The sequence below is a fragment of the Thamnophis elegans genome, chromosome 15 (genome assembly GCF_009769535.1).
Source record: "Thamnophis elegans isolate rThaEle1 chromosome 15, rThaEle1.pri, whole genome shotgun sequence".
In the NCBI taxonomy this organism is placed as follows: domain Eukaryota; kingdom Metazoa; phylum Chordata; class Lepidosauria; order Squamata; family Colubridae; genus Thamnophis; species Thamnophis elegans.
In genome coordinates this window covers 4,357,165-4,384,239 of record NC_045555.1, presented here as the reverse complement: position 1 = coordinate 4,384,239, position 27,075 = coordinate 4,357,165, and the positions used below count along the sequence as shown (strand labels likewise).

The window sequence follows — 27,075 nt, the reverse complement described above, 5'->3', positions numbered from 1 at the left end:
GTGAATCTGTTTCCCCCCCTGAGTTGGAAGGGACCTTGGAGGCCATCTAGTCCAACCCCCCCCCAAGCAGGAGACCAAGTGAATCCTCCCTGCTGTCTGTTTTTTTTCTTTCTCCTTTGTTCTTATTCAAATTTAAAGAATGCAGAAGGACAGAGTTGAAAGGGACCTTGGAGGTCTTCTAGTCCAACCCCCTGCTTAGGCAGGAAACCCTACACCACTTCAGACAAATGGTTGTCCAATCTCTTCTTAAAAACCTCCAGTGTTGGAGCATCCACAACTTCTAGTGGCAAGCTGTTCCACTGGTTAAGTGTTCTCAGGGTCAGGAAATTTCTCCTTAGTTCTAGCTTGCTTCTTCTCTCCTTAGTTAGTCTCCATCCATCGCGTGCCAAAAGGGGATCACATGACCCCGGGGCTCAGCAACGGTTGTAAGTATGAACCAGCTGCCAAATCACGTCACTCTGGGGGTGCTGCAAAAAATGGTCGTGGGAAAAAATGGTTGTAAGTCACAACAAGTGCCGTTGTCACTTCGGTCCCTAAATGAACTGGCGTAAGTCGAGGACTAGCTGTATGCCCAAGCACTTACCTTTCTCCCGCTGTTGGTGAGCAGAGACCATGGGGTGAGCTACTGACCCCTTGACGGGGCTCCCAAGCGTGGTCATGGGGAAAGATGGGCCAGGCCTGTCCAGGTTGGGGTTCGACCACCTCCCCCCCACTCTCCTAAAAGGCTAGGATTTTACTAAAAGAAGGGAAACCTGACTGGGCCCTACTCAGGTGCGAAGATTAAAAAGGGAGAATCAAACGCTTAAAACGTTCAAAAGAATAAATCTGAACGCTCAAAAAACGGCAAGGCTGCCCTGAGCTTAAGGCTTCGGTCAAACTCTAGGAAAAAAAATAACAACACCACATGAAGAAGGGAGTGTGCTTTCTAGCAGCCTACCCCGCGTCCGAGAGAAACACCCCCTTCCGGAAAGCATTTTTTCTTTCCAAAAATCGCACCCACAACCCCAAAATATGGCACTTGAGTTTCCTTTGAAGCATGGCCTTTTCCTCAAGGTGGTTGGTTCCTTGGCCTCAATCTAAATCTGTAGAAATCACAGGGTCCGGAGCAAAGAGACTTCTCAAAGCTGCTTGGCAACCAGGAAAGCTAAAATTGGCGTCCCATCCGGGTTGCCAAAAACGTCTCTCTCCTAAAGGTAACCCAACGCGTTAAGAGTCCCCGTTTTCCCGCTGATTGGAATGAGTCCACTCGTCACACAGGAGCCGACTGGCCCCCCGGTCGTTGATTCCCTTCGTAGGTGCTTTCCCGGCCACTCAATGGCTGGCCTGGTATTTACAAGTCCCGATGGCTACACGTTGCTGACCCGGGTCTCGGCAGACAGAGTCGTGCTGGTGGTCGAGGTGACGAGTGAACGATCCCGCCGGACGTAACGAGGTTTCCGGACTGCAGCCACAACAGAGAGAGAGACACGGTTAGTTTCTATCCTGAATTTTAGCAAAGAGGCTTAAAATTCATTCGAAGGATTTCTACACCTTTCCCTTCCAACACTGGCACATCCAATCACACACTCACAGAGAGAGAGAGAGAGATCAAGGTGGATAAAAACCAATGATTTTTTTTTAAAAAAATGGATTTTTATATTTTTATCAAATTTATTTTAATAAAATGCTTTTGGAGTAAAAATCTACCTAAACATAGTTTTCTATTTAAGAAACATTGATAATTTAGTTCATTCAGCATGAAATGGAGATCAGTTACTGTAATTTTCGGAGTATAAGACACACTGGAGTATAAGACGTACCAAGATTTTGAAGAGGCAAATTTAAAAAAAAAAGTTTTTACATTCTGCAGACCTCCCCAAAATGGCCCTTTTTTTGTCAAAAGAAAGGGGGCATGTATAGCCTTTAGGAGGCTTATAGAGTGCTCCTGGGGGCTGGGGGGGACAAAAATGAGCAAAAAAACTGTTTTTCGCTCATTTTTGCCCTCCCCAGCCCCCAGGAGCACTCTGGAAGCCTCCTAAAGGATATGTGCGGCCATTTTTGCAAAGGGGGTGGGGTTTTGGGAGGCCAAAAAATGCTGTATTCAGTGTATAAGATGCACCCAGATTTTCAGCCTCTTTTTTGAGGGAAAAAGGTGAGCTTTATACTCCGAAAAATACGGTAGAGGTAGCAGGAGGCTGAATATTCTGCAACCGTCAACAGCGGGTCAGATGAGGAGCTGCTGCGGGACAGAGAGGAGAGTTGCTCTTTAAAAATTATGATTTAAATCGAGTAGTGAATTTAGTAGTGATTTAAATTGCGATTTAAATCAACTCGATTTAAATGAAATCTACCTTGACATAGATACACGTTTTTTTTAAAAAAAGGAAAAGTTAAAAAAAAGAAAAATTGGGAGGAACCCTTACATTAAAAAAAAAATCGATATACAAAAAGGACACAATATTTTGATTTGGGAAAACCAGGGCTCCCTAGGGGATGGTATAAGCCTCTGATTCCACATGCTTATTAAGACAATTTTGTTGACGAAGAAGCGGCAGGGGGAAATCCTGTCCCCCTCCTCTCAAACTGTAATTATTTTCTCTGCTCCAGTTGCCCGCCACCCGAAACAGGCGTACGTGTTTGCAGTCTGTAGAGACTGAAAATGAGCCCCCTGGGAATTATTCAGGCAGATTGATTTGTTGGAGACGCCCCAGCGAAGCACGCTCAAAAATGCTCCCCCCCCCCAAGCATTCCCGTAAAAAAATCTCACTCGGTCTGCCTGTTGAAAGAGCCTTAACTATTTAGGGTAGTGGAAATGGGGGGAGAACCATTACAAGCAGTTGTAGTTATGCCTGGAACAGAGAGGAAAAAGAGCTGTTTTGTGTTGAGAACAGATTATTATTATTATTATTATTATACAATTGTATCACCGGATTTGGCATTGGTTACTAGTCGGGCCCCACCCAGGGGCCTAGGACGTCGTAACGTATTTTCTTAATATGCGTGCAGATCCAAGCAGTGCGGCCTTTTGCATTTGACTGATGGTGATTTTGTCAATTTTTAACTGTTTTAAATGTAATTCCAGTGCTTTTGGAATAGCACCCAGTGTGCCAATTACCACTGGAATTACCACTGCTGGTTTGTGCCATAGTCGTTGAATTTCGATTTTTAAGTCCTGATATCTTGCGATTTTTTCATGTTCCTTCTCGGCGACCCTGCTATCACCTGGTATTGCGATGTCTATGATTGTGACCTTATTTTTCTCAACCAGTGTGATGTCTGGTGTATTATGCGCCAGTATTTTGTCGGTTTGTATACGGAAATCCCACAAGATCTTGACCATCTGATTTTCTGTGACTTTTTCAGGCTGATGTTCCCACCAGTTTGTTGCTGTTTTAATATTATAATTTTTGCACAAATTCCAATGGATCATTTGTGCTACTGAATTGTGCCGCAATTTATAATCAGTCTGCGCGATTTTTTTACAGCAGCTGAGTATGTGATCAACAGTTTCATCAGCTTCTTTGCAAAGTCTGCATTTGGCATCATCAGAGGATTTTTCGATTTTGGCCTTAATGGCAAATAATAATAATAATAATAATTATTATTATTATTGTTGTTGTTGTTGTTGTACAATTGTATCACAGCGGCCAGTTGTTTCGCTGGATTTGGCATTGGTTACTAGTCGGGCCCCACCCAGGGGCCTAGGACGTCGTAACGTATTTTCGTAATATGCGTGCAGATCCAAGCAGTGCGGCTTTTTGCATTTGACTGATGGTGATTTTGTCAATTTTTAACTGTTTTAAATGTAATTCCAGTGCTTTTGGAATAGCACCCAGTGTGCCAATTACCACTGGAATTACCACTGCTGGTTTGTGCCATAGTCGTTGAATTTCGATTTTTAAGTCCTGGTATCTTGCGATTTTTTCATGTTCCTTCTCGGCGACCCTGCTATCACCTGGTATTGCGATGTCTATGATTGTGACCTTATTTTTCTCAACCAGTGTGATGTCTGGTGTATTATGCGCCAGTATTTTGTCGGTTTGTATACGGAAATCCCACAAGATCTTGACCATCTGATTTTCGGTGACTTTTTCAGGCTGATGTTCCCACCAGTTTGTTGCTGTTTTAATATTATAATTTTTGCACAAATTCCAATGGATCATTTGTGCTACTGAATTGTGCCGCAATTTATAATCAGTCTGCGCGATTTTTTTTACAGCAGCTGAGTATGTGATCAACAGTTTCATCAGCTTCTTTGCAAAGTCTGCATTTGGCATCATCAGAGGATTTTTCGATTTTGGCCTTAATGGCATTTGTGCGGATAGCTTGTTCTTGCGCAGCCAGGATTAGTGACTCTGTTTCTTTCTTTAATGTACCTGTTTTTAACCATAACCAAGTTTGTTCACTGTCCACTTTATCTTTTATTTTTTCCAGAAATTGACCATGCAGTGCTTTGTTCTGCCAACTCTCCATTCTTGATTTTATCACATCTTTTCTGTATTCTTGTTTTGTCTGTTGGGCCTTCAGTAGATTTTTGTTCTTTACTTCGATTAATAGATGTTCTTGAGTGTCTTTTAAATAATCAGCCAGTGCATGTTTTTCTTCTTCAACTGTTTGCTTCACTTGTAATAATCCTCTGCCACCTAATTTTCGGGGCAGATATAGTCTATCAGTATCACCACGTGGATGTAAACTGTAGTGCATTGTCATTAGTTTCCTGGTTTTTCGGTCCAAAAGGTCCAAATCAGCTTGTGTCCAGTTAACTATGCCAGCTGTGTATCTTATAACTGGTATTGCCCAGGTATTTATGGCCTTGATTGTATTTCCACCATTCAATTTAGATTTCAAAATTTTCCTAACTCTGTTGGTGTACTCTCGCCTGACAATAGTTTTTACTTCTCCATGCTTGATGTTATCCAACTGCAGAATGCCTAAGTATTTGTAGGCTTCATTTTCTTTGCATTTAATTAGTTGGCCATTGGGCATTTCAATTCCCTCAGATGCAGTGATTTTGCCCCTTTTTATGGATACAGTGGCTCATTTTTCCATGCCAAACTGCATTGAAATATCGGTGCTGAATACTCGGACTGTATTTGTCAATGATTGGATTTCTATTTCTGACTTTCCATAGAGTTTCAAATCATCCATATATAGTAAATGCGAAATTTTTTCAGCTTTTTTGGCTGTTTGGTAGCCTAATTTCATTTTTTTTAAGATTACTGATAGTGGGATCATTGCGATGATGAAGAGAAGAGGTGAAAGTGAATCACCCTGGAAAATTCCTCGCTTGATATTAACCATTCCGTAGCTCTCATTCCCTACTGCCAACTCAGTTCTCCATTGTTTCATTGCCTTTTCAGTAAAGGATGTAATATTTTTGCTAATGCCCGTTGTTTCTAAGCATTTTATGATCCAACTATGTGGCAGTGAGTCACATATAATAATATAATAATAATAATAATTATTATTATTATTATTATTATTAACCACCACCACCACTGGTTGAGAAAAATAAGGTTACAATCATAGACATCACAATACCAGGTGATAGCAGGGTTAGCAATAGCAATAGCAGTTAGACTTATATACCGGCTTTCAGCCCTCTCTAAGCGGTTTACAGAGTCAGCATATTGCCCCCAACAACAATCCGGGTTCTCATTTTACCCACCTCAGAAGGATGGAAGGCTGAGTCAACCCTGAGCCGGTGAGATTTGAACAGCCGAACTGCAGAACTGCAGTCAGCTGAAGTAGCCGGCAGTGCTGCATTTAACCACTGCGTCACCTCGGGTTGACGAGAAGGAACATGAAAAAATCGCGAAATACCAGGATGTAAAAATCGAAATTCAACGATTATGGCACAAACCAGCAGTGGTAATTCCAGTGGTAATCGACACACTGGGTGCTATTCCAAAAGCACTGGAATTATATTTAAAACAGTTAAAAATTGACAAAATCACCATCAGTCAAATGCAAAAAGCCATCATACGTTATGATGTCCTAGGCCCGGGGGGTGGGGGTGACTAGTAATCAATGCCAAATACGGCGAAACAACTGGCCGCTGTGATACCATTGTAATAATAATAATAATAATACCGGGACTTGCAAATTGAAGTTGAGCGACTGTGGAAAAAGAAATTGTGTGTTGTCCCGATTGTAATTGGAGCCCTTGGAGCAATACCTACAGGGCTACCTCGCTATTTGGAAAATTTAAATTTATCGGACTTGAACATTCTGATTCTACGAAAAACCGCCCTACTTGGAACAGCTTATATCCTCCGACGTTACCTTAACAGTTCCTAGGTCCTTGGTTAGGACTTGAGCTGTTGAGCTACCAACCAGCCCCAAAGACTGTGAGTCTCACCAAAGATTAACCACATATAAAAATAGCAGCTTCCTGCCATAACACCAGCGGAACTGCAAAAAACTGCGCTACTCAGAACATCTTACATTTTAAGAAGGTCCTTGGTTGATACCTAGGATGCTGGCAGCAACCCCCGTCAACCATTAGCACCATTCAATGGTATTTGTAATGCATTTTTGAATGTTCAGTTGGCTGAGTTTCATGTTTAATGAATAAAGTGTATAGCAACAGCACTTAAAGAGTTATATACCACTTTACAGTGCTTTACAAGCCCTCGCTAAGCGGTTTACAGAGTCAGCCTCTTGCCCCCAACAATCTGGGTCCTCATTTTACCCACCTCGGAAGGCTGAGTCAACCTTGAGCCTGGTGAGATTTGAACTGCCAAATTGCAGGCAGCAGAAGTAGCTTTGCAGTACTGCACTCTAACCACTGTGCCACCGTGGCTCAATATAACAACAACAACAACAACAACAAAAACCTAGAGTTTTAAACAATCTGTGGTGGCCCGCCAGCAGCCAGTGGAGCTGGTGGCAGTGAGGAGGTTGGGGAGGAAGACGGGCCAGTCCTGGAGTCTGGGGAAGGCTCTGATGAGGGCTCTGTGTCGGAGGCAGAGAAGGGGCCAGGGCCGTATGCCACTTATCTGCTGCCTTCAGAGTCAGACATCAATGAGGCAGAAGAACAGCTGGAGCCTGTTCCCAGTGTGAGTTGCCAGACGAAGGGAACAGCTAAAGAACAGGGGCCGACTTGGGAGTAAGGCCACAGGTGGATGGTGAATGGCCCCTCCCAGAGAGAATAAAAGAGGAGCGACAGCGGGGTGGAGTTTTCGGGAGACAATTACTTCACTTAATTAGTGTGAGGATTTGTTCGTGACTCTCAGAGACGCCTTGCCAAGTATTTTCTCGTACAGCCGTTGCATTTGGGAGATACCAGCCTGGCAGCTCTCCAAGCCTGATAAGGTCTGTGGTTGTCAATTCACCCTTGAAAGACTGTTTGCCGGGACTTTGCTGGAGGTGAATGAGAGGAATTCGCCTTAGCTTAACAAAATGGGTTTTTTTGTCGGGGACGAGGAGTCTGCTTCGTGATTTGGTGAAGCCTAACCCTATCTTCCTTTTCTGGATACAACTTGAAGGTTTACTCCTGCAGAAATAACCTTTGTTAACCAGGACAAACGAGAGATGAAAGAGAAAAATCCTTACTTGAAGAAGGTGGAGATAACATGGATGCCTATGAAGGAAAAAACAAAACAAGGTGAGGTTTGGAAACGAGCCAGCCTTTTCATTAAGATAACCACTCCACCCTGTCCCTGGTTTTCCGAGAAGATTGATCGCCGAGTCTACCCATTCATTGGAGGAAAAAAACCGATTTACGGTGATCTCATCCTGTAATTTCTCGCTGGGAATTGCCTGATCAAGACCAGTGTTACTTCAAATGTGCCAACTTGGAAGAGGTGCGAACTTTCAATTTCCCAGAATTCCCCAGCCATTCTGGGCTGGTGGGGGGGAACGCTGGGAATTGAAATCCATGCAATTTAAATTTGCGGGTTTGAAAAACACTGGGGGGTAGGCATTCCAGTTCTGCTGTGCCTTCTTGATTTGCAAAAGTATCAACCCCTGAAAAAAGAAATGTTAGCTAACAGATCAGAGGAAGGAGAGAGCCGGAAGGGGCTGTTGTGGCCGCCCAGCGGCCAGAAGAGCTGGCAGCAGATTCGGAGAGTGAGGAGGTTGGGGAGGAACGTGGGCCAGTCCTGGAGTCTGGGGAAGGCTCTGATGAGGTCTCTGTGTCGGAGGCAGAGAGGGGGGCAGAGCCGTATGCCAGTTATCAGCTGCCTTCAGAGTCAGAGATCAGTGAGGCAGAAGAATAGCTGGAGCCTGTTCCTAGTGTGAGTTGCCAGACGAAGGGAACAGCTAAAGAACAGGGGTTGACTTGGGAGGAAGGCCACAGGTGGATGATGAATGGCCCCTCCCAGAGGCAATAAAAGAGGAGCGAAAGGGGAGTGGAGTTTGCAGGAGACCATTAGTTCGCTTAATTGGTTTGTGACTCTCTGAGACTCCTTGCCAAGTTTTCCAGATACCGGCCTGGCAGCTCTCCAAGTCAGATAAGGTCAGTGACCATAAATCCTCCCTCGAAAGACTTTGTTGGATGTGAAGGAGCAGAATCCACAGTCAATTCATAAAAAGGGTTTTTTTTGTCGGGACAAGGAGTTTGCTTCATGCTCTCGGGAAGCCTTGCTCAGAACAGGGAGCCATTTGGGACCTTCCCGCCAGTGGCAGCTCCCCCACCCGTCATCCTCAACCGCTTTCTTGCCTTACGAAACCCCCCGAGGTGGAATCTGTACTTACTGATTCAGCAGACTGTACAATGGACCCTGGGAGACACAGAAAGGGATTAAAACAAAAAGAAAAAGAAAAGATTAACAAGAGAAGCCTGTTTCAATTATGCATCCCGACATCAAAAGGTTCCCTTCCCTACCAAGGGATCTGTTCCTGAACAGCCCAGGAGGATTCCTGACCATATTAAATGCCCAAGGACAGAGGGATCTTCCATTTTTAACATTCTTTCAATCACCTATTTTCCTTTGGGGGGATTGGAATAACAGAATAACAGAGTTGGAAGGGACCTTGGAGGTCTACTAGTCCAACCCCCTGCTCAATCAGGAGACCCTCTATTCAGACAAATGGCTGTCCAGTCTCTTCTTAAAAGCCTCCAGAGATGGACGCACTCCCAACTTCTGGTGGCAACAGCCAATTGGACGCAGTGCCGCCATCTCTGGCCCGAGCGCAGGAGGAATCAGCCAAGCGCCCTCCGCACATGAGCCGCTCCAGGAGCCCCGAGGCCTCGGCTCGAAGACCTGGAGGAGGCGGCATCACATCTGACCATCGCCATGGAGACCTACTGGCACCGCCAGGTGCCTTCCAGCACAGGTGAGCAGTGCTTGGCCGGGCGGGCGCGGGGGGGGGGGAATCGCAAAGCTTCAGGCCAGGAGTGGGCAAGCTGCAAGCACGGCTGCCCCACCGGGGGGAGTGCTTTCCCCCGTTGGGTCTGTTGCTTCTGAAGGACGCTGGTTTGTGGGGCGAGACCGCCTAAACGGCAGTTTCCTTCCTCCCCAGGCTCCTTCTCCCAGGCAGACGCAGCCTCCCGGGCAGATGAAGCGACAGCCCATTGGCCACAGCTGCCACTTCAAGAGCAGGGCGCTAACCCTAACCCCAGCCCCGGCCTGGTTCCTCCCTCCCTTGTCAAAGATTTTCACCACCGTTTCAGTGGGCGTGGCTTGGTGGTTGTGGTGGTCCTGCGACAGAGTGTGTGTGAGTGACATCAAGTTGGCCATGCCCACTCAGTCACATGCCCCCCTCCCTCCCCCCCACCTAGCCACGCTCACTGAACCGGTAGTAAAAAAAAATTTTGAAACCCACCCCTGTCCCCAATCATCTTCTCCGCAATAGCCAGCCCTCAAAACCCAGCTTTTTATTGGGAATCATGTACCGTAAACATACAATAGAGAATTGAAATATTTGATTGGAAACGTGTTAACAGCGGCTTAGAATTGTATTTGCTAAAAATTGGAAAAATGAGAAAATGCCAACGCAGGAGGAAGTTATTCATAAAGTAATGGAAGGTGCTGAAATGAGTAAATTGACATTTGAAATTAGAAAACTGGAAGATAAACCATTTTACAAGGTATGGGGTTTGTTTTATCAGTGGTTAGATAAAAAAAAAAGCATGGAAATGCAAGATGTTAGAGAACGTTACAAATACGAGAGAATAATAGAGTGATACAGAATATATATCATAAAGATATATTATTATTTGATAGATTTAAGATGATGTAATGAATTGTTACAATATAAATGAATCCAATCTCTAGAATATCTCCTTTAAAATGAAGGAATAATAGTGGCAGTTAAATAAATGTTGTATAATGATAATAAGGCATACAAATATATTTGACTTGATAATATGCTAGTCGTAACTTATAAAGCCCTTCATGGTATTGGATCTGGGTACTTGAGAGACCGCCTGCTGCCAATTACCTCCCACAGACCCATTAGATCTCACAGGGTTGGCCTCCTCCGGGTGCCATCTACCAGCCAATGCCACCTGGCTATTACCCGGGGGAGGGCCTTCTCTGTGGCAGCTCCGGCCCTCTGGAATGAAGTCCCCGCAGGGATTCGGACCCTCACCTCTCTCCAGGCCTTCCGAAAAGCCGTCAAAACCTGGCTTTGCCGGCAGGCCTGGGGGTGATGAGTTCCCTCCCCTCTCGACATGTATGGTTGTGCGACTGTTGTCTATTTTTATTATTTGTATTTTGTCTTTTATGTTCCCCTTTTTTCCCCTTTGAATTGTTCGCCGCCCTGAGTCCTCCCGGAGAAGGGCGGCATACAAATAATACAATACAATACAATACAATACAATATGTTATTTCATATAAATTGTTAAGAGATGACTATGGAAAGGATGCACAAAAACCTTGTAACCAATCGACACACTGTATGTAATTGAAGATGGTTTTATGTTTTATTTGTCTCTGTCTGTCTAAAAATAACTTTTTTAAAAAGAAAAACCTTACCTTTGCTTCTTCGATAGAAGAGATTGGGGAGTTTATTGGCACGTTTGAGGTAGAAGAAGGATGCGACGCAGAGGATGAGGAAGAGGCTAATGACGAAGGTGCCAAAAATGAGGGAAGCCGCAACTTCGGGACCTCCTATAGAAAGCCAAAACAAAACGAAGAAGCGTCTCATTGAAGGAACGTCTTGTCCTACCTAATCTTGCAAATTAACCCTTGAGATTGGCAGGCGAGTGTCTTGCTGACCATCGGCTCTTATTTCCTGACCCAGAATGTCCATTTTATGTATATACTAGCCCAGGTATTTATTTATAGGGGGGAAATGTCCGGACCAAACATAATTTCTAATGTTGGATTTCCCCTCTTTCCAGAGGGAGCCCCCTGGTGGAGTACTGTGAAGCAGTTACCATGGCAACTCCACTGCGCTGCACAGTAGAAGCCATTTGTCAGCAGTACAGTAGAAGCCATTTTAAGGCTGTATCTTAACAGAACACACACCCCGAGGGGTGTTAGGGGTATCTTACCCCCCCCCCCTCCAGTATTTGTTTCCAGAGAGTAAGTCATCTGTGTACCAAGTTTGGTCGAAATTGCATGAGGCGTTCCAGAGTTTTGCTGGAACACACGCAGACAGATACACACACACACACGGTGATATATATATGTGTGTGTGTGTGTGTGTGTTGTATTTGTGCTGATAAATAAATAAAGGGAGACTAGTATAGATCTATTGCAAGCTATTTAGTTCTCATCAGCTAGCCATACCCTTACTGGGAATTGAACCAGTAAGGGTATGGCTAGCTGATGAGAGCTAAATAGCTTGAAATAGATCTATACTAGTCTCCCTTTATTTATTTATCAGCACAAATATAACACAAAATGTGTAACAAAGGCAACAGTAAAAATATTGGGTTTCTGTCGTGATGGACTCTTGTGACGAGCAGATTGACAGATAATGGAAGCTGTTAGCTTCCTCCCATAATTGGGGCTTACCAGGGGTTGTGACACTAAAATATCTATATCTATATCTATATCTATATATCTCAGTGGTGGGATTCAAATAATTTACCAACCAGTTCTCTGCCCTAATGACCAGCTGGATAGGCGGGGCTCGGTGGTCATGTGATCATGTGGGCGTGGCCAAGTCAATGTCACAGGTCGATGGGTACTTCGCCTTAGTTGTTACAATGGTAATAAGGGTTAACTGGAGAGGCAGTTTCTGTAAGCAGGGCAATAAAGATTAGGCTAGAAACAACACCAGAATGTTTCCTTCCTGCCTTCCTTACAGGATTAGCCCTGTAAAGTGGGAAAAAACAAAAGATTTCTTCCAACAACCGGTTCTCCGAACTGCTTAGAAAGTTACCAACCGGTTCTCCTGAATAGGTGCGAACTGGCTGAACCCCACCACTGATAGATAGATAGATAGATAGATAGATAGGGATAGAGATAGAGAGATAGAGAGATAGAGAGATAGATATAGATATAGATATAGATATATAATCAGTGGCTTCTTAGCTGGATTCTAGAAATGAAAATTCTCAACTTACAATCGTTCACTTAGTGTCTGTTTCAAAGTCACGACGGCGCTGGGGGAAAAAAGGGCTTGTGGCCATTTTCACACTTACGGCCACTAATAACATCCCTGATCAAAATTTGGATGTTTGGCAACTGGCACGTACTTACGATGGTTGTCGCGCCTGGGGTGGGTGGGTGTCACATGACCACCTGTTTTGTGACCGTCTTACCCGCAAAGCTGACGGAGAAGCCAGATTCATTTAGCAGCCACGTGACTAACTTTGAACAGCGGCAGCGATCCGCTGAGCGACGGTGGCGAGACAAGTCGCAAACACGGGGCAAAAACCTCAACTTTTAACGACGACTCGCTTAGCGACCACTGACCTGTTGGGCTCAATTGTGGCCGTATGTTGAGGATTATCTGTAATGATGCCTCCCTGTTGCGAACCAAGACCCTTTTGCAAAAATCTCTTCGGTGTTACTCACCTATACCGAAGGTCTCTGGAGTTAGGGTAGTGATGTTGATGAGAGGATTCAATTCCCCGGCTGCGTCTACGAAACAAAAAAAACTGAGAAATTTGGAGAAGAGAGAAAGAACAAGGTGTGTCCAGAGAAGAGGTGGTCTTCTGCCTATCCGCTCTGGCTCTAATTTGTCTTATTTAGGGATGTTTTTTGAGCAAAGCACCATGCGTGGAAGGCCGGGTGTATGCGCAGACAAAATGTCGACGGCACGCGCACACATTTGCGTAGCAGTAAGGAAGGTAAATTGGATCATAAGGAAGGCTGAGTGTCAAAGAATGGAGGTCTTTGAGCTCTGGTGCTGGAGAAGACTCTGCATTGAGTCCCTTGGACTGCAAGGCCATCCAACCGGTCAGTCCTAGAGGAGATCAACCCTGACTGCTCTTTAGAAGGTCCTAAATCCTGAAGAGGAAACTCAAAAGACTTTGGCCACCTGATCAGAAGGAAGAAGGACTCCCTGGAGAAGAGCCTCATGCTGGGAACGATAGAGGGCAAAAGAAGAAGAAGGGGACGGCAGAGAAGGAGGTGGCTGGATGGAGTCACCAAAGCAGTCAACATGAGCTTCAATGGACTCCAGAGGATGGTAGAGGACAGGAAGGCCTGGAGGGACGTTGTCCATGGGGTCGCGATGGGTTGGACACAACTTCACAACTAACAACAACTAATATCTATCTATCGATCTATCTATCTATCTATCTATCTATCATCTATCTATCTATCTATCTATCTATCTATCTATCTATCTATCTATCTATCTATCTAATCTATCTATCTATCTATCTATCTATCTATCATCTAGCTATCATCTATCTATCTATCTATCTATCTATCTATCTATCTATCTATCTATCTATCTATCTATCTATCTATCTATCTATCTATCCTGTGAGTCCCTTGGACTGCAAGGCCATCCAACCGGTCAGTCCTAGAGGAGATCAACCCTGACTGCTCTTTAGAAGGCCAGATCCTGAAGAGGAAATTCACAATACTTTGGCCACTTAAGGAGAAGGAAGAAGGACTCCCTGGAGAAGAGCCTCATGCTGGGAACGATGGAGGGCAAAAGAAGAAAGGGACAACAGAGAAGAAGGTGGCTGGATGGAGTCACTGAAGCAGTCGGCCTGAGCTTCAATGGACTCCAGAGGATGGTAGAGGACAGGAAGGCCTGGAGGAACATTGTCCATGGGGTCGCGAAGGTTTGGATACGACTTTGCAACTAACAACCGCAACAAACAGTAACAGAGTTGGGAGGGACCTTGGAGGTCATCTAGTCCAGCCCCCTCCTCGCGCAGGAGACCTGTAGTGGGGATTTGAACCGCCAAACTGCCAACCTTTCTGCAAAGGAAGATAATTGAAAACCACCCGTGGTGCAGAGGCAGCTGAATTTCTCCGTGGCGTCTTCAAAGACTTGCATTCCTTATCCCCCCCCAAACGCCCTCCAGACTCCATCGCTCGGATTTTGCTTTCATATATTTAGGCACAAGGCCAAAACCAGCCCAATCCCCAAAGAGATGCGTTGGCCTTCCTCGTACGGGGCGGGAATTTGTATTCCTACTGTTGGAAATGCAGAAAGAAAAAGAAGAGCCGGGAGGCCCGGAATGGCTCAACGAAAGACTAACCAAGGTAAAGAACCCCCTTACAGGCGAGAGGGGCTGTATATGAATTGAAATAATGAAATTAAAAACAAAGGAGGTATCGATCAAGGGGCTTTTCAAAACAGGCCAAATCTTGGGCTGTTTTCATCCCCTGAACCTTCACATGCCTCTCTTCCGCCCTCTGCTGGAAAGGGAGGGGAAAAGCAGAGAGAGCATTCTTAACTCTGCCCCAAAGGCGAGACTCACCGTTTTGGCAGTCTGTCAGGTTGTACGCCGGAGCCGCCGGGAGGGTCTCGTTCTCACACTTCACGCAGCTGCTGCTGCCGTCTTCGTTCCACCGCCTGTAGCAGCCTGCAGGGTGTGAGGACAGGAAGGGTGAGGAAGGAAGGAAAGGAAGAGGGAGGGAAGGAGGAGGGGAAAATGAATTGGAAATAAGGAAGGAGGGAGGAAAGAATGAATTGGAAATGAGGAAGGAGGGAGAAAAAATGAATTGGAAATAAGGAAGGAGGGAGGGAGAAAAATGAATTGGAAATAAGGAAGGAGGGAGGAAGGGAAGAGGGAGGAAAGAATGAATTGGAAATGAGGAAGGAGGGAGAAAAAATGAATTGGAAATAAGGAAGGAGGGAGGGAGAAAAATGAATTGGAAATGAGGGAGGATGGAGGGAAGGGAAGAGGGAGGAAAGAATGAATTGGAAATAAGGAAGGAGGGAGGAAGGGAAGAGGGAGGAAAGAATGAATTGGAAATGGGGGAGGGGAGGGAAGAGGGAGGGAGAGAAGGAGGAAAAAATGAATTGGAAATAAGGAAGGAGGGAGGAAGGAAGGAAGGGAAGAGGGAGTTAGGAAAGAATGAATAGGAAATAAGGAAGGAGGGATAGAGGATGGAAGGAAGGGAAGAGGGAGGAAAGAATGAATTGGAAATAGGGGAGGGGAGGGAAGAAGGAGGGAGTGAGAGAGGAAGGGAAGAAAGAATGAATTGGAAATAAGGAAGGAGGTAGGGAGGAAGGAAGGGAAGAGGGAGGAAAGAATAAATTGGAAATAAGGAGGGACGGAGAAAGGAAGGAAGGGAAGAGGGAGAGAGGAAGGGAAGAAAGAATGAATTGGAAATAAGGGAGGGAAGGATAGATGCAGACCTCCCATTTCAACCCAACTTAGTATCACTGTTCTTTCATCTCCCCTTGTACTGAAAATCAGCATTGCAATTTTATTGTAGTTTAGGAGAAACTTAAAAAAGTGGCAGAAATAAGCCCTGTTGGGGATTTTTGACAGCGTTTAAAAAGAAAAGAAAAGAAAGGAAAACAGAGAAAGTTCTCTTTTTTTCCTCTCTCTCTTTCTTTGATCCGTTAACCTTGGCAAGATACAGAACATTAAAACGTCGAGTTAGCGTTCTACTGCCGTGCCATTCCAATGTCAGGCCCCGCAAATAAAAATCGTGAAGAAACAAACAGGTATTCGTTTCACTGGGGCATGAAGGCAGCCACAAAGAGAAGGGGAAGTGGGTTCATCTTTAGCTTTATGTCCAAGGAGTGAGTGTGTGTGTGTATGTATGTGTGTATATGTATGTGTGTGTGTGTGTGTGTGTGTGTGTGTGTGTGTATGTATGTATGTCTGTATGTGTATATGTGTATATGTGTATGTGTATGTATATGTATATGTATGTATATATATATTTAAAGTCACAACCCCTGGTATGCCCCAATTATGGGAGGAAGCTAACTGCTTCCATTCTCTGTCAATCGGCTCGTCACAAGAGTCCATCACGACAGAAACCCAATATTTTTACTGTTGCCTTTGTTATATTTGTGTTTTATTTGTGCTGATAAGTAAATAAAGGGAGACTAGTATAGATCTATTTCAAGCTATTTAGCTCTCATCAGCTAGCCATACCCTTACTGGGATTCGAACCTGGGCTATATTACTTTTTAGGCAGACATCTTAGCCATTAAGCAACAGGCTCTGATCCGTTATCAGCTGAGCCAGGGAGAAAGGTATATATTTAAAGTCACAACCCATGGTATGCCCCAATTATGGCTAGCTGATGAGAGCTAAATAGCTTGAAATAGATCTATACTAGTCTCCCTTTATTTATTTATCAGCACAAATAAAACACAAATATAACAAAGGCAACAGTAAAAATATTGGGTTTCTGTCGTGATGGACTCTTGTGACGAGCCGATTGACAGAGAATGGAAGCAGTTAGCTTCCTCCCATTATATATATGTATATACACACACATATGCATACATGCATATATGCATATACATACATACATACATACATACATACATACATACATACATATATCCCACAGGAGCATAGTGCCAAAAAATAAATAAAAAAACATTGGTATCGCTTGATTAATTTCAAACTTGATTCCAGACGGGATTTTTGAAAAGTGGGTGGGAGCTCAAACAAATTAACGGGATAAGATTTTTCACAACACTAAAGCGGGCGGAAGGCTGAAAAGCAGCGATATTCCTTGCCGCAGGAAAGGTGACCACAGAGAAAGCCATCTGTCCTCCAGATCGGCTTCTCCAGGTATGAAAATGCTGCTCCCCCCCGCACCTCCCCACAGGCCCAACCACGCTAACGGCCTACCTGGAGTGCATTGGCTATTGGCGAGACAGGTGCTGTTGGCCTCCATTGTATCGACGCAGCATTCCGCGTCCGATTCCTAGTTGTACAGAGAGGAAACAAACAGCGCATTTTTTCCAAAGTTCTGTTTGCTTTGCGCTCCGTTTTGTAATTTGCTCCTCTGCGTGAACAGCAAACCACAATGCAAAGTGGCCTTAACGGGGCACCACCTTATTCAAAGCACCAAAATAAAATAATAGGACAGGAGGAGAGGCCACGACTGTGGCTGGAGGAGGGATGGAGGGAGAACGAAAACGACACAAGCAGCTTGGAGTCGTGGGAAGAAATATCCCTCCTGGGTTCAGTTCGAAGCTGGAAGAAAGACACGGAAAAGATGGAGGCCGATTGGAAAGATGGTTTTAATGGCGAAGCAGAACCACCAAGCGCATGGCTCTCTGGCGCAGCTGGACCACATGGGGTTCAAATCCCAAAGTCACCCCCTTCCGGCTTTTTTCCAGACCCCCAGATTGGCCGACGCATCTCTGTATATAAAAGTGTGTGCGTATCTGTCTGTGTGTTCCAGCATAACTCTGGAACGCCTCCAAGAACTTCAGCCAAACATGGTACGTAGGTGACGTACTCTCGGGAAACAAATACTGTGGGGGTAAGACACCTTTAACACCTCTCGGGTGTGTGTTCTGTTAAGATACAGCCTGTTGTGCCTTACAATGGTTTTTACTGTACTGCCGTAAACTGGCTTCTACTGTACAGCACAGTGGAGTTGCCATGGCAATGGCTTCACAGTACTCCACAGGGGGGCTCCCTCTGGTAAGGGGGATAATCCAACATGAGAAATTACGTTTGGTCCGGACATTTGTGAATGTCTAATACAGGATTGAGGGACATGGTGGCTCAGTGGCTAAGACGCTGAGCTTGTTGATCAAAAAGGTCGGCAGTTCAAATCCCTAGCACCACGTAATGGAGTGAGCTCCCGAGACTTGTCCCCGCTTCTGCCAACCTAGCAGTTCAAAAGCATGTAAAAAATGCAAGTAGAAAAATAGGAACCACTTTTGGTGGGTAGGGAACAGCGTTCCGTGCGCCTTCGGGAGTTGAGTCATGCCGGCCACATGACCACGGAGACGTCTTCGGACAGCACTAGCTCTTCGGCTTTGAAATGGAGATGAGCACCGCCCCCCCCCCCGGGGAATAACTAGCACATATGTGCGAGGGGAACCTTTACATGTAACTATATGATTGGAATAAACAAATACCCGGGCAACGCATGGTTAACAGCTACTTTGATAAATAAAAAATTTCCCCACCGGAGCGAAAACCCATCCAGTCTCCATCTTGATTGTCGGCGGTTTCCTTTTGACTTCCTGCCCAGAGTCATTTGGCTGGACGCCATCCCAGCCAGCTCACCACGAACATTTAAAAAGCACATTTTCTGTTCCTGCAAAGAATTCCGCGCCGGGCATAGAATAAGCTCTCCGCGTTCCTGCGGTGTTCCACTGTGAAAGCTGCTGTTTTATTGACCATCTGGAGCCCCATTTCCCCAGGCGGGGAACACGGTGGTTTCGCCTTTTGTAAGTGAGGTTTGCGGCTCGGCCGGGGCTCCAAGGCAAGGCCCCCCTCCCGCCCCAAGATTGGTGGGATCGATTGGGAAAAACGTCCCTTTTAAATGAGTTGTCAAGAACACAACTGCTCCGCGATCTCCAGCCAAGCTTTTCACGCAGACTTATTGTCTTCTTGGCAAGCTTTACTCGCTCGAATGCTTTAAGGCCTGCTGATCTCGAACGGTATTTTCTTCTTCTTGAAGTTGTAGCACGCCGTACGGCCGGCGGGCTCTGGAATTGATCGATGGCACAGACAAAATAATAATTCAACCGGGGCGCTGGGTTTGCGGTTTCAAAGCGGAGAGAGATGAAGATATATATACTTGCCGTTCCCGGGATAACTTCGGGAAAACTTTGACGTGAGGAAGACAGGCAGCTCTCGAACTGACAACCGTTCGGTTAGCGAACCGTTTGAAGTTACGACTGTCCTGGAAAAAGTGGCTTATGGCCGTTTTTCACACGTACTACACAGGGGTGGCTTCCAGCTTCTTTTACTGCCTGTTCGCACTTCGGGCGCACGCATGTGCAGAAGTAAAAAAAAATTGCTTTTGCTGATAGAACCGGTTCGGGGGCGTGTCTGACCTACTCAGTCGAACCGGGCCGAACCGGTAGAAACCCACCTCTAGTACTATTGTTGCAGCATTCCCATGATCACGGGATCAAAATTCAGACGCTTGCCAACTGGCTCATATTTATGACGGTCGCAAGAGAGCACCTTTGTGCGATCTGCCAAGCCAGATTCACTTAACGACCGGGTTACTAACACTGTAATGGTGCGCTTAACGACTGTGGCAAGAAAGTAAAACCCACTCGGCGAATGTCTCAACACTTCGCAACAGAAATGTTGAGCTCAGTTGTGGTCCTAAATTGAGGACCAGTTATATTTGACACGAGAAAGATGGCTTGCATAAAATAAAGACTGATTTTAAGGTCCTATTTGCTATATTGGTGCCTCTGATCGAACAAAAAAAATTCTACATAACGGCTGATTTAGGAGAAAAATATATATAAGATCTCGCTCCTATCTTCGGCTGCTAGCAGATTTTAATTGCGGCCTAAAAGATGACGTTAAACTAAATCAGCTAAATTTAAATTTGGGTTATTCTGAACACGGCAAGGTGCAACATAAAAAAGGCATCCAAATTTCAGAAAATGTGGAAAAGGACAATAAAACATGACTTGGATACTTCTGAATCTCGGAGCTAAAACTGGGGCCCATATTTGGAGATGGATGAGGCAGAGGGAGAAAATTTTTCAGAGGATAGCTTTTGGGAAAGAAAACAAGGGGGAAAAAATCCACCTCTGCCTCCCAGAAATTTGCCTCCTTGCAGCAAACAGCAAATAGCCTGTTTCCGTTTCAGCACAGCCTGATTAGCACAAGAAAAAAAAATCTACCTCTCTGCCTACCAGCAATTTGCCTCCTTGCAGCAAATAGCCAGTTTCAGTTTCAGCACAGTCTGACTAGTACAAGCAGCTGTTGGTCGGGCCTCCGTGCTGTTTCAGGCTGCAGAGATTGCCATAGTTTATTGCCGCCTCCGCGCACCTCATTTTCAGCCTCCGCATCCCGTTTTCGGGCTCCGAGTGCCCAATTTTCCACCCGTTCCAGGCGGCGAGGATCAAAATAGGCAGAAAATGGGGTGTGCGGAGGTGGCAATAGGCTATGGCAATCCCTGCAGCCTGAAACAGCTGATAGTCAGAGGCCGATCCAACCGACAATCAGCTGCTTGTGCTAACCAGGCTGCGCTAAAGCTGAAACAGGCTGTTCACCGTTTGCTGCAAGGAGGCAAATTGCTGGGAGGCAGAGGCCAAAGGGTGAGAGCCAGCGGGTGAGCAGGGCTACATTCGGTGAATAAGACACACCCAAATTTTCACTCTCTTTTGGGTGGGGGGAAGTTGGTCTTATGCTCTGAAAAATACGGTAGCTCTACCACACTGGGAAATTCTGACAAGGAAAGAAATCTTTTTTTGCCTTTTTAGAGAGAAAAAAAATGAGAACAGATTCTGTTCAGAACAGACTGTAAGTTACCGGTTTTGGGAATTCTTGCCGTTCCTCGAACAGAAATCTAACCTGCCCTGATTTGGAAATGCTCTAAATCAAGATTAATGCAGTGAGTCACCTACGAGCCAGTGGAAGGGATGAAAAATAAAAAGAATATATAATCCAGCCTTTGTAAAAATCATACTCGGAGGGATTAAGTCAGGCATTGTCCACGTGGAACAGTGTTTTTCAACTTGGAGGTGTGTGGACTTCAACTCCCAGAATTCCCCAGCTAGCATAGCTGGGGAATTCTGGGAGTTGAAGTCCACAGGTCTTCAAATTGCCAAAATTGAAAAACACTGGTCCGGAGCAGTGGTGGGTTGCAAACATTTTTACTACTGGTTCGGGCACACTTAATACAATACAATACAATGCAGTAGCACAGTTGGAAGGGACCTTGGAGGTCTTCTAGTCCAACCTCCTGCCTAGGCAGGAAACCCTATACCGTTTCAGACAAATGGCTATCCAATATCTTCTTAAAGACTTCCAGTGTTGGGGCATTCACAACCTCTGGAGGCAACTTCTGTTCCACTGATTAATTGTTCTAACTGTCAGGAAATTTCTCCTCAGTTCTAAGTTGCTTCTCTCCTTGATTAGTTTCCACCCATTGCTTCTTGTCCTGCCCTCAGGTGCCTTGGAGAATAGCTTGACTCCCTCTTCTTTGTGGCAACCCCTGAGATATTGGAAGACTGCTATCATGTCTCCCCTAGTCCTTCTTTCTATTAAACTAGACATCCCCACTTCCATGCGTGCTCATGCGCAACGCTTCTGTGCATGCGCAGAAGCATCTGGGTGGGTGGGCGGAGCCTCCCACTACTGCTACTACCGGCTCGGCTGAACCGGGAGCAACCCACCACTGGTCTGGAGGAGGGAGCGAATGAGAAAGTGAGTAACGTATGAGGCTGGGTGAGAACCAACCTAGAACTAAGGAGAAACTTCCTAACAGTGAGGACAATTAACCAGCGGAACGGCTTGCCACTAGAAGTTGTGAATGCTCCATCACTAGAAGCTTTTAAGAAGAGACTAGACCGCTGTTTGTGCCGATAGGGTCTCCTGCTTGAGCAGGGGGTTGGGCTAGAAGACCTCCAAGGTCATTTCCAGTGAGGGTAGTACAGAATAACAGACTTGGAAGGGATCTTGGAGGTCTTCTAGTCCAACCCCCTGCTCAAGCAGGAAATCCTACACCGTTCCAGGCAAACGGTTGTCCGATCTCTTCTTCAAAACCTCCAGTGATGACGCACCCACAACTTCTGGTGGCAAGCTGTTCCCCTGGTCAACTGTTCTCACAGTCAGGAAATTAGTCCTTTGATCTAGGTTGTTTCTCTCCTGGATTGGTTTCCATCCATTGCTTCATTAGATTGCATTACATTAGATTGTAGGAAGCCTTGAAAAATCTAGTAAGGAAATCCTTCTGAAATAAGGCCCCGGGCTCTCTGGTGGATCAATACAATATATAGACGCTACATATTTTCCTATATGGTGGACTTGCAAAAAGGTTAAAGCATTTTGGATTAAAATATGGTGGATTATGCAAAATGTTCTTTTAAAAAAAGGATAAAGTTTACCCCTCAGTTATTTTTGTTAGGCATAATTACTGATTGTACAGTTGTAGAGACTAATCTGATATTGCATTTAATAACTGCAGCTAGATTGTTGGTGGCGCAATACTGGAAGAAGGAAGATTTGCCTACTATTCAAGAATGGACATTGAAAGTAACCCATCTGAGATGGCCAAAATATCTGCCTATCTTAAAGACTATTCAAATGAGAGATATAAACTAGAGTGGAAAAGATGGATTGACTATACTCAAAACAAATACGGGACTAAGAAATTCCAGATAGCTTATGATTAGAGATCAGGAATTATAAATTATCTAGAGTTAGTCCAGCAAGGAGGAGCTAGAGTTCAATGGAAATACGTTAACTATCTTTTTTTGTTTTTTTAACTGTACCTTAGATTCTCTTTGTTAAAGATTTATACCCTGTATTGGTTCTGGGAAGTCGGGGGAAGGGGGGGTTGGGGGGGGAAGGGGGGGAACTAAACATTTGTAAAAGTTTGTATTTTTTTTCCCCAAAAATGTTCAATTAAAAAAAAAAAGAATATATAGAGAGAAGAGCAACCAGGATGATTATGGGACTGGAGGCTAAAACATACAATGAACAGTTGCAGGAACTGGGCACGGCTAATCTAGTGAAGAGGAGGAAAAGGACACATATAGACTGGGTGAAACCAGGCTTAATAGCAGTGACTGGGAGACGGATCTTGGAGTCTTAGTGGACAGCCAGCTAAACACGAGCCAGGAGTGTGCAGCGGCAGCCAAAAAAGCTAACACAATCCCAAATTGCATTAACAGAGGGATACAATCGAGATCAAGTGAGGTACTAATACCATTCTATAAAGCCTTAATAAGGCCACACCTAGAATATCCAGTTTTGGCCACCACCGCTATAAAAAAGATGTGGAGACTCTAGAAAGAGTACAGAGAAGATCAACCAAAAGGATTAGGGGACTGGAGGCTAAAACATATGAAGAACGGTTGCAGGAACTGGGTTTTGTCTAGTTTGATGAAAAGGAAGACTAGGGGAGACATGATAGCAGTCTTCCAATATCTCAGGGTCTGCCCCAAAGAAGAGGGAGTCAAGCTATTTTCCATGAATGACAGACAAGGAATAATAATGGATGGAAACTGACCAAGGAGAGATTCAACCTGATAATAAGGAGGAATTTTCCCACAGTGAGAACCATCAACCGGTGGAACAGAAGTTGCCTTCGAAAGTTGTGGGAGCTTCATCCCTGGAGGCTTTCAAGAAGAGATTCGGCTGCCATCTGTCAGAAATGGCGTAGGGTCTCCTGCTTGTGCAAGGGGGGGTTGGACTAGATGACCTACAAGGTCCCTTTCAACTCTGTTAATCTGTTATATCTTCAATTTGCAATCAGGAAACAAATTCCTCTTTCATTCCCATAGCGGCAGCAGAGGATTTCTACAGAAAACAGGGGTGGTTGTTGTTTTGTTTTGTTTAAAAACAAACAAACAAACAGCCTTCTCATTCACAAATCCAGGCTGATCCGATCTACCGACTAATACCCTTTGGAGCCATCAGTAATCACAAGTGGAAATCAGGATTAAGACGCTGCGGTCTTCCAGAGCCACATTAGGGACACTCGCTGGAGGAACAGATGGCTGAACCTCCCTCGTAGCATCCTCAGAGGAGGGAGAAGAGGAACCCAATGTGGCTTGTTAGAGACGTAACTTAGCCCGGGAGGAGGGCCGTCAATCAACCCACGAGCCAATGAGCCAACTGCGGGTTATGCTACTTATAAAATTCCTGTGTCCAGGTCACGAGTTTCAGTGGCTAAACCTGAGCCTCTCTCTTTGATTTTTAATCTTTCCCTTTTTATTTTGGACTAGCCGATAGCCTGGCGTTGCCTGGGAATTTATTTATTTATAGGGGGAAAATGTCTGGACCAAATGTCATTTCTAATGTTGGATTTTCCCCCTTACCAGAGTGGGTGGAGTACTGTGAAGCCATTACCAGGGCAACTCCACTGCGCTGTACAGTGGAAGCCATTTCACGGCGGTAAAGTAGAAGACATTTTATGGCAGTACAGTAGAAGCCGTTTCAAGCCACAAACAGGCTGTATCTTAACAGAACACACACACCGAGGGGTGTTGAGGGGTGTCTTACCCCCACAGTATTTTTTTTCCAGAGAGTAAGTCATCTGTGTACCAAGTTTGGTTGAAATTGTTTGAGGCATTATAGAGTTATGCTGGAAGACACACACACACGCACATGCACACACACACAGAGCCGTTTACATATATATATATATATATATATAAGATTATATAAGATTTCAGCCAACAGCCACAAGCCATACCTACCAAGCTGTCAGTGGATTTGCTGGTGACTTCTGCTCCCAGCACAGTTAGAAGGAAGACGCAGGGGACGGCCATGGCTAGGATGGAGCACAGCCTACGAAGAAAATAAAAGAATCTATATATATATATATAGTGTATATGTGACGAGCCGATTGACAGATGTTGGAAGCAGTTAGCTTCCTCCCATAATTGGGGCTTACCAGGGGTTGTGACATATATACATATATACATATATACATATATACATACATACATACATACATACATACATACATACATATATATATATAATTTATTTATTTTTAAAGTCACAACCCCTGGTATGCCCAAATATGGGAGGAAGGTCACACTTCCACTCTCTGTCTTCGGCTCGTCACAAGAGACCATCCAGACAGAAACCCAATATTTTTTACTGTTGCCTTTTTGTTACATTTGTTATATTTATGCTGATAAATAAATAAAGGGAGACTAGTATAGATCTATTTCAAGCTATTTAGCTCTCATCAGCTAGCCAATGATTCCCAACATGGGGTAGGGCTAGCTGATGAGAGCTAAATAGCTTGAAATAGATCTATACTAGTCTCCCTTTATTTATTTATCAGCATAAATATAATATATATATATATAAATCCAATATTGAGAGTGTTTCCCGCTGCAATTTTACTCACTCTGGATCCCTTAACAGCAAAAGAGAGGCAGAACGGTAAGAAATACAGGTAGCCCTCAACTTACAACTGTTCATTTAGTGACTGGAAAAGTGCTGGAAAAAAGTGACTCATGACCACGTTTCACATTTACGACTGTAGCACCATCCCCCCCCCTACAGTCATGTGATTTACATTCGGATGCTTTGAGAACCCATTGAGGTTGCAGTCAGTGCTGGGATTCAAAACTTTTTACCACCAAGGAACAGAAGTTGCCTTTGGAAGCTGTGAGCCATCTGTCAGAAATGGTGTAGGCAGGGTCTCCTGCTTGGGCAGGGGGTTGGACTAGATAACCTACAAGGTTCCTTCCAACTCTGTTAATCTGATAGATAGATAGATAGATAGATAGATAGATAGATAGATAGATAGATAGATAGATAGATAGATAGATAGATAGATGATAGATAGATAGATGATTGATAGATAGATAGCAATAGCAGTTAGACTTATATACCGCTTCATAGGGCTTTCAGCCCTGTCTAAGCGGTTTACAGAGTCAGCATATTGCCCCCAACAATCTGGGTCCTCATTTCACCCACCTCGGAAGGATGGAAGGCTGAGTCAACCTTGAGCCCGTGAGATTTGAACAGCCAAACTGCAGATAACAGTCAGCTGAAGTGGCCTACAGTACTGCACCCTAACCACTGCGCCACCTCGGCTCGGCTAGATGGATGGATGGATGGATGGATGATAGATAGGCAGGCAGGCAGGCAGGCATAGGTAGGGATAGATATAGATAGATAGATAGATAGATAGATAGATAGATAGATAGATAGATAGATAGATAGATAGATGACAGATATAGATAGATGATAGATAGATAGATGATAGATAGATATAGATAGATGATAGATAGATAGATAGATAGATAGATAGATAGATAGATAGATAGACAGATAGATAGATAGATATAGATAGATGACAGATATAGATAGATGATAGATAGATGATAGATAGATATAGATAGATGATAGATAGATAGATAGATAGATAGATAGATAGATAGATAGATAGATGGATGGATGGATGGATGGATGGATGGATGGATGGATGGATGGATGATAGATAGGCAGGCAGGCAGGCATAGGTAGGTATAGATAGATAGATAGATAGATAGATAGATAGATAGATAGATAGATAGATAGATAGATAGATACAGAGAGAGAGAGAGAGAGAGAGAGAAGGTTGATAGGTAGATAGATTAGATAGATAGATGATTGATAGATTAGATAGGTAGATAGATTAGAAATATAGGCAGGCAGGTAGATTAACAGAGTTGGAAGGGACCTTGTAGGTCATCTACTCCAAATAGCTTTTTGCACATCCATCCACACCCAGCCTGGACATGCAAACATAAGAAGAAGAAATCTACTTTTACCAATTTTGTATGAATCAACCCTTGGGAAAATCCCAAGGATGCAAAACTTCCCAATTTGGATTATCAGCTTTCGACCTAAGTTTTATGAAAATCAATTTTTGAGAAGGATGAAAAACCCTGGTTACTTGGGGTGATCAGAGAGAGTTTGTAAACAGTCACAAGCCCTTGCTAAACCAAGATCTTCCACCCCTCTCCTGCCTTAGAAACCAAAACGAAGGGACGCAAAATGAATTATGTCTTCTAAAACTCCCGAGAACGATAATAACTTTTGCGAAGCCATTCCCGCGGCGGTATTAAGTTCTAATTTGGCATGCACAATTGGGAAGCAAATTCCAGCAAACATCAAAAGGCAATTTTGATCAA

At 44.5% G+C, this 27,075-nt stretch overlaps 1 protein-coding gene across 1 annotated transcript in view; it reads right to left on the bottom strand.

Annotated features, from left to right (window-relative positions):
• Positions 1–373: 373 nt before the first annotated feature.
• C15H1orf159 (chromosome 15 C1orf159 homolog) overlaps positions 374–27,075 on the bottom strand; it is a 37,752-nt gene continuing 11,050 nt past the window's right edge. Inside the window, exons 2-9 of the mRNA XM_032231527.1 lie at positions 24,634–24,724; positions 17,120–17,195; positions 14,771–14,875; positions 12,900–12,965; positions 10,905–11,039; positions 8,680–8,705; positions 7,537–7,564; positions 374–1,441 (exon numbers count right to left, since the gene is read on the bottom strand). Coding sequence (XP_032087418.1) covers positions 1,347–1,441; positions 7,537–7,564; positions 8,680–8,705; positions 10,905–11,039; positions 12,900–12,965; positions 14,771–14,875; positions 17,120–17,195; positions 24,634–24,705 — 603 coding nt within the window. The 5' untranslated portion in view covers positions 24,706–24,724 and the 3' untranslated portion in view covers positions 374–1,346. The remainder of the gene's footprint in view (positions 1,442–7,536; positions 7,565–8,679; positions 8,706–10,904; positions 11,040–12,899; positions 12,966–14,770; positions 14,876–17,119; positions 17,196–24,633; positions 24,725–27,075) is intronic.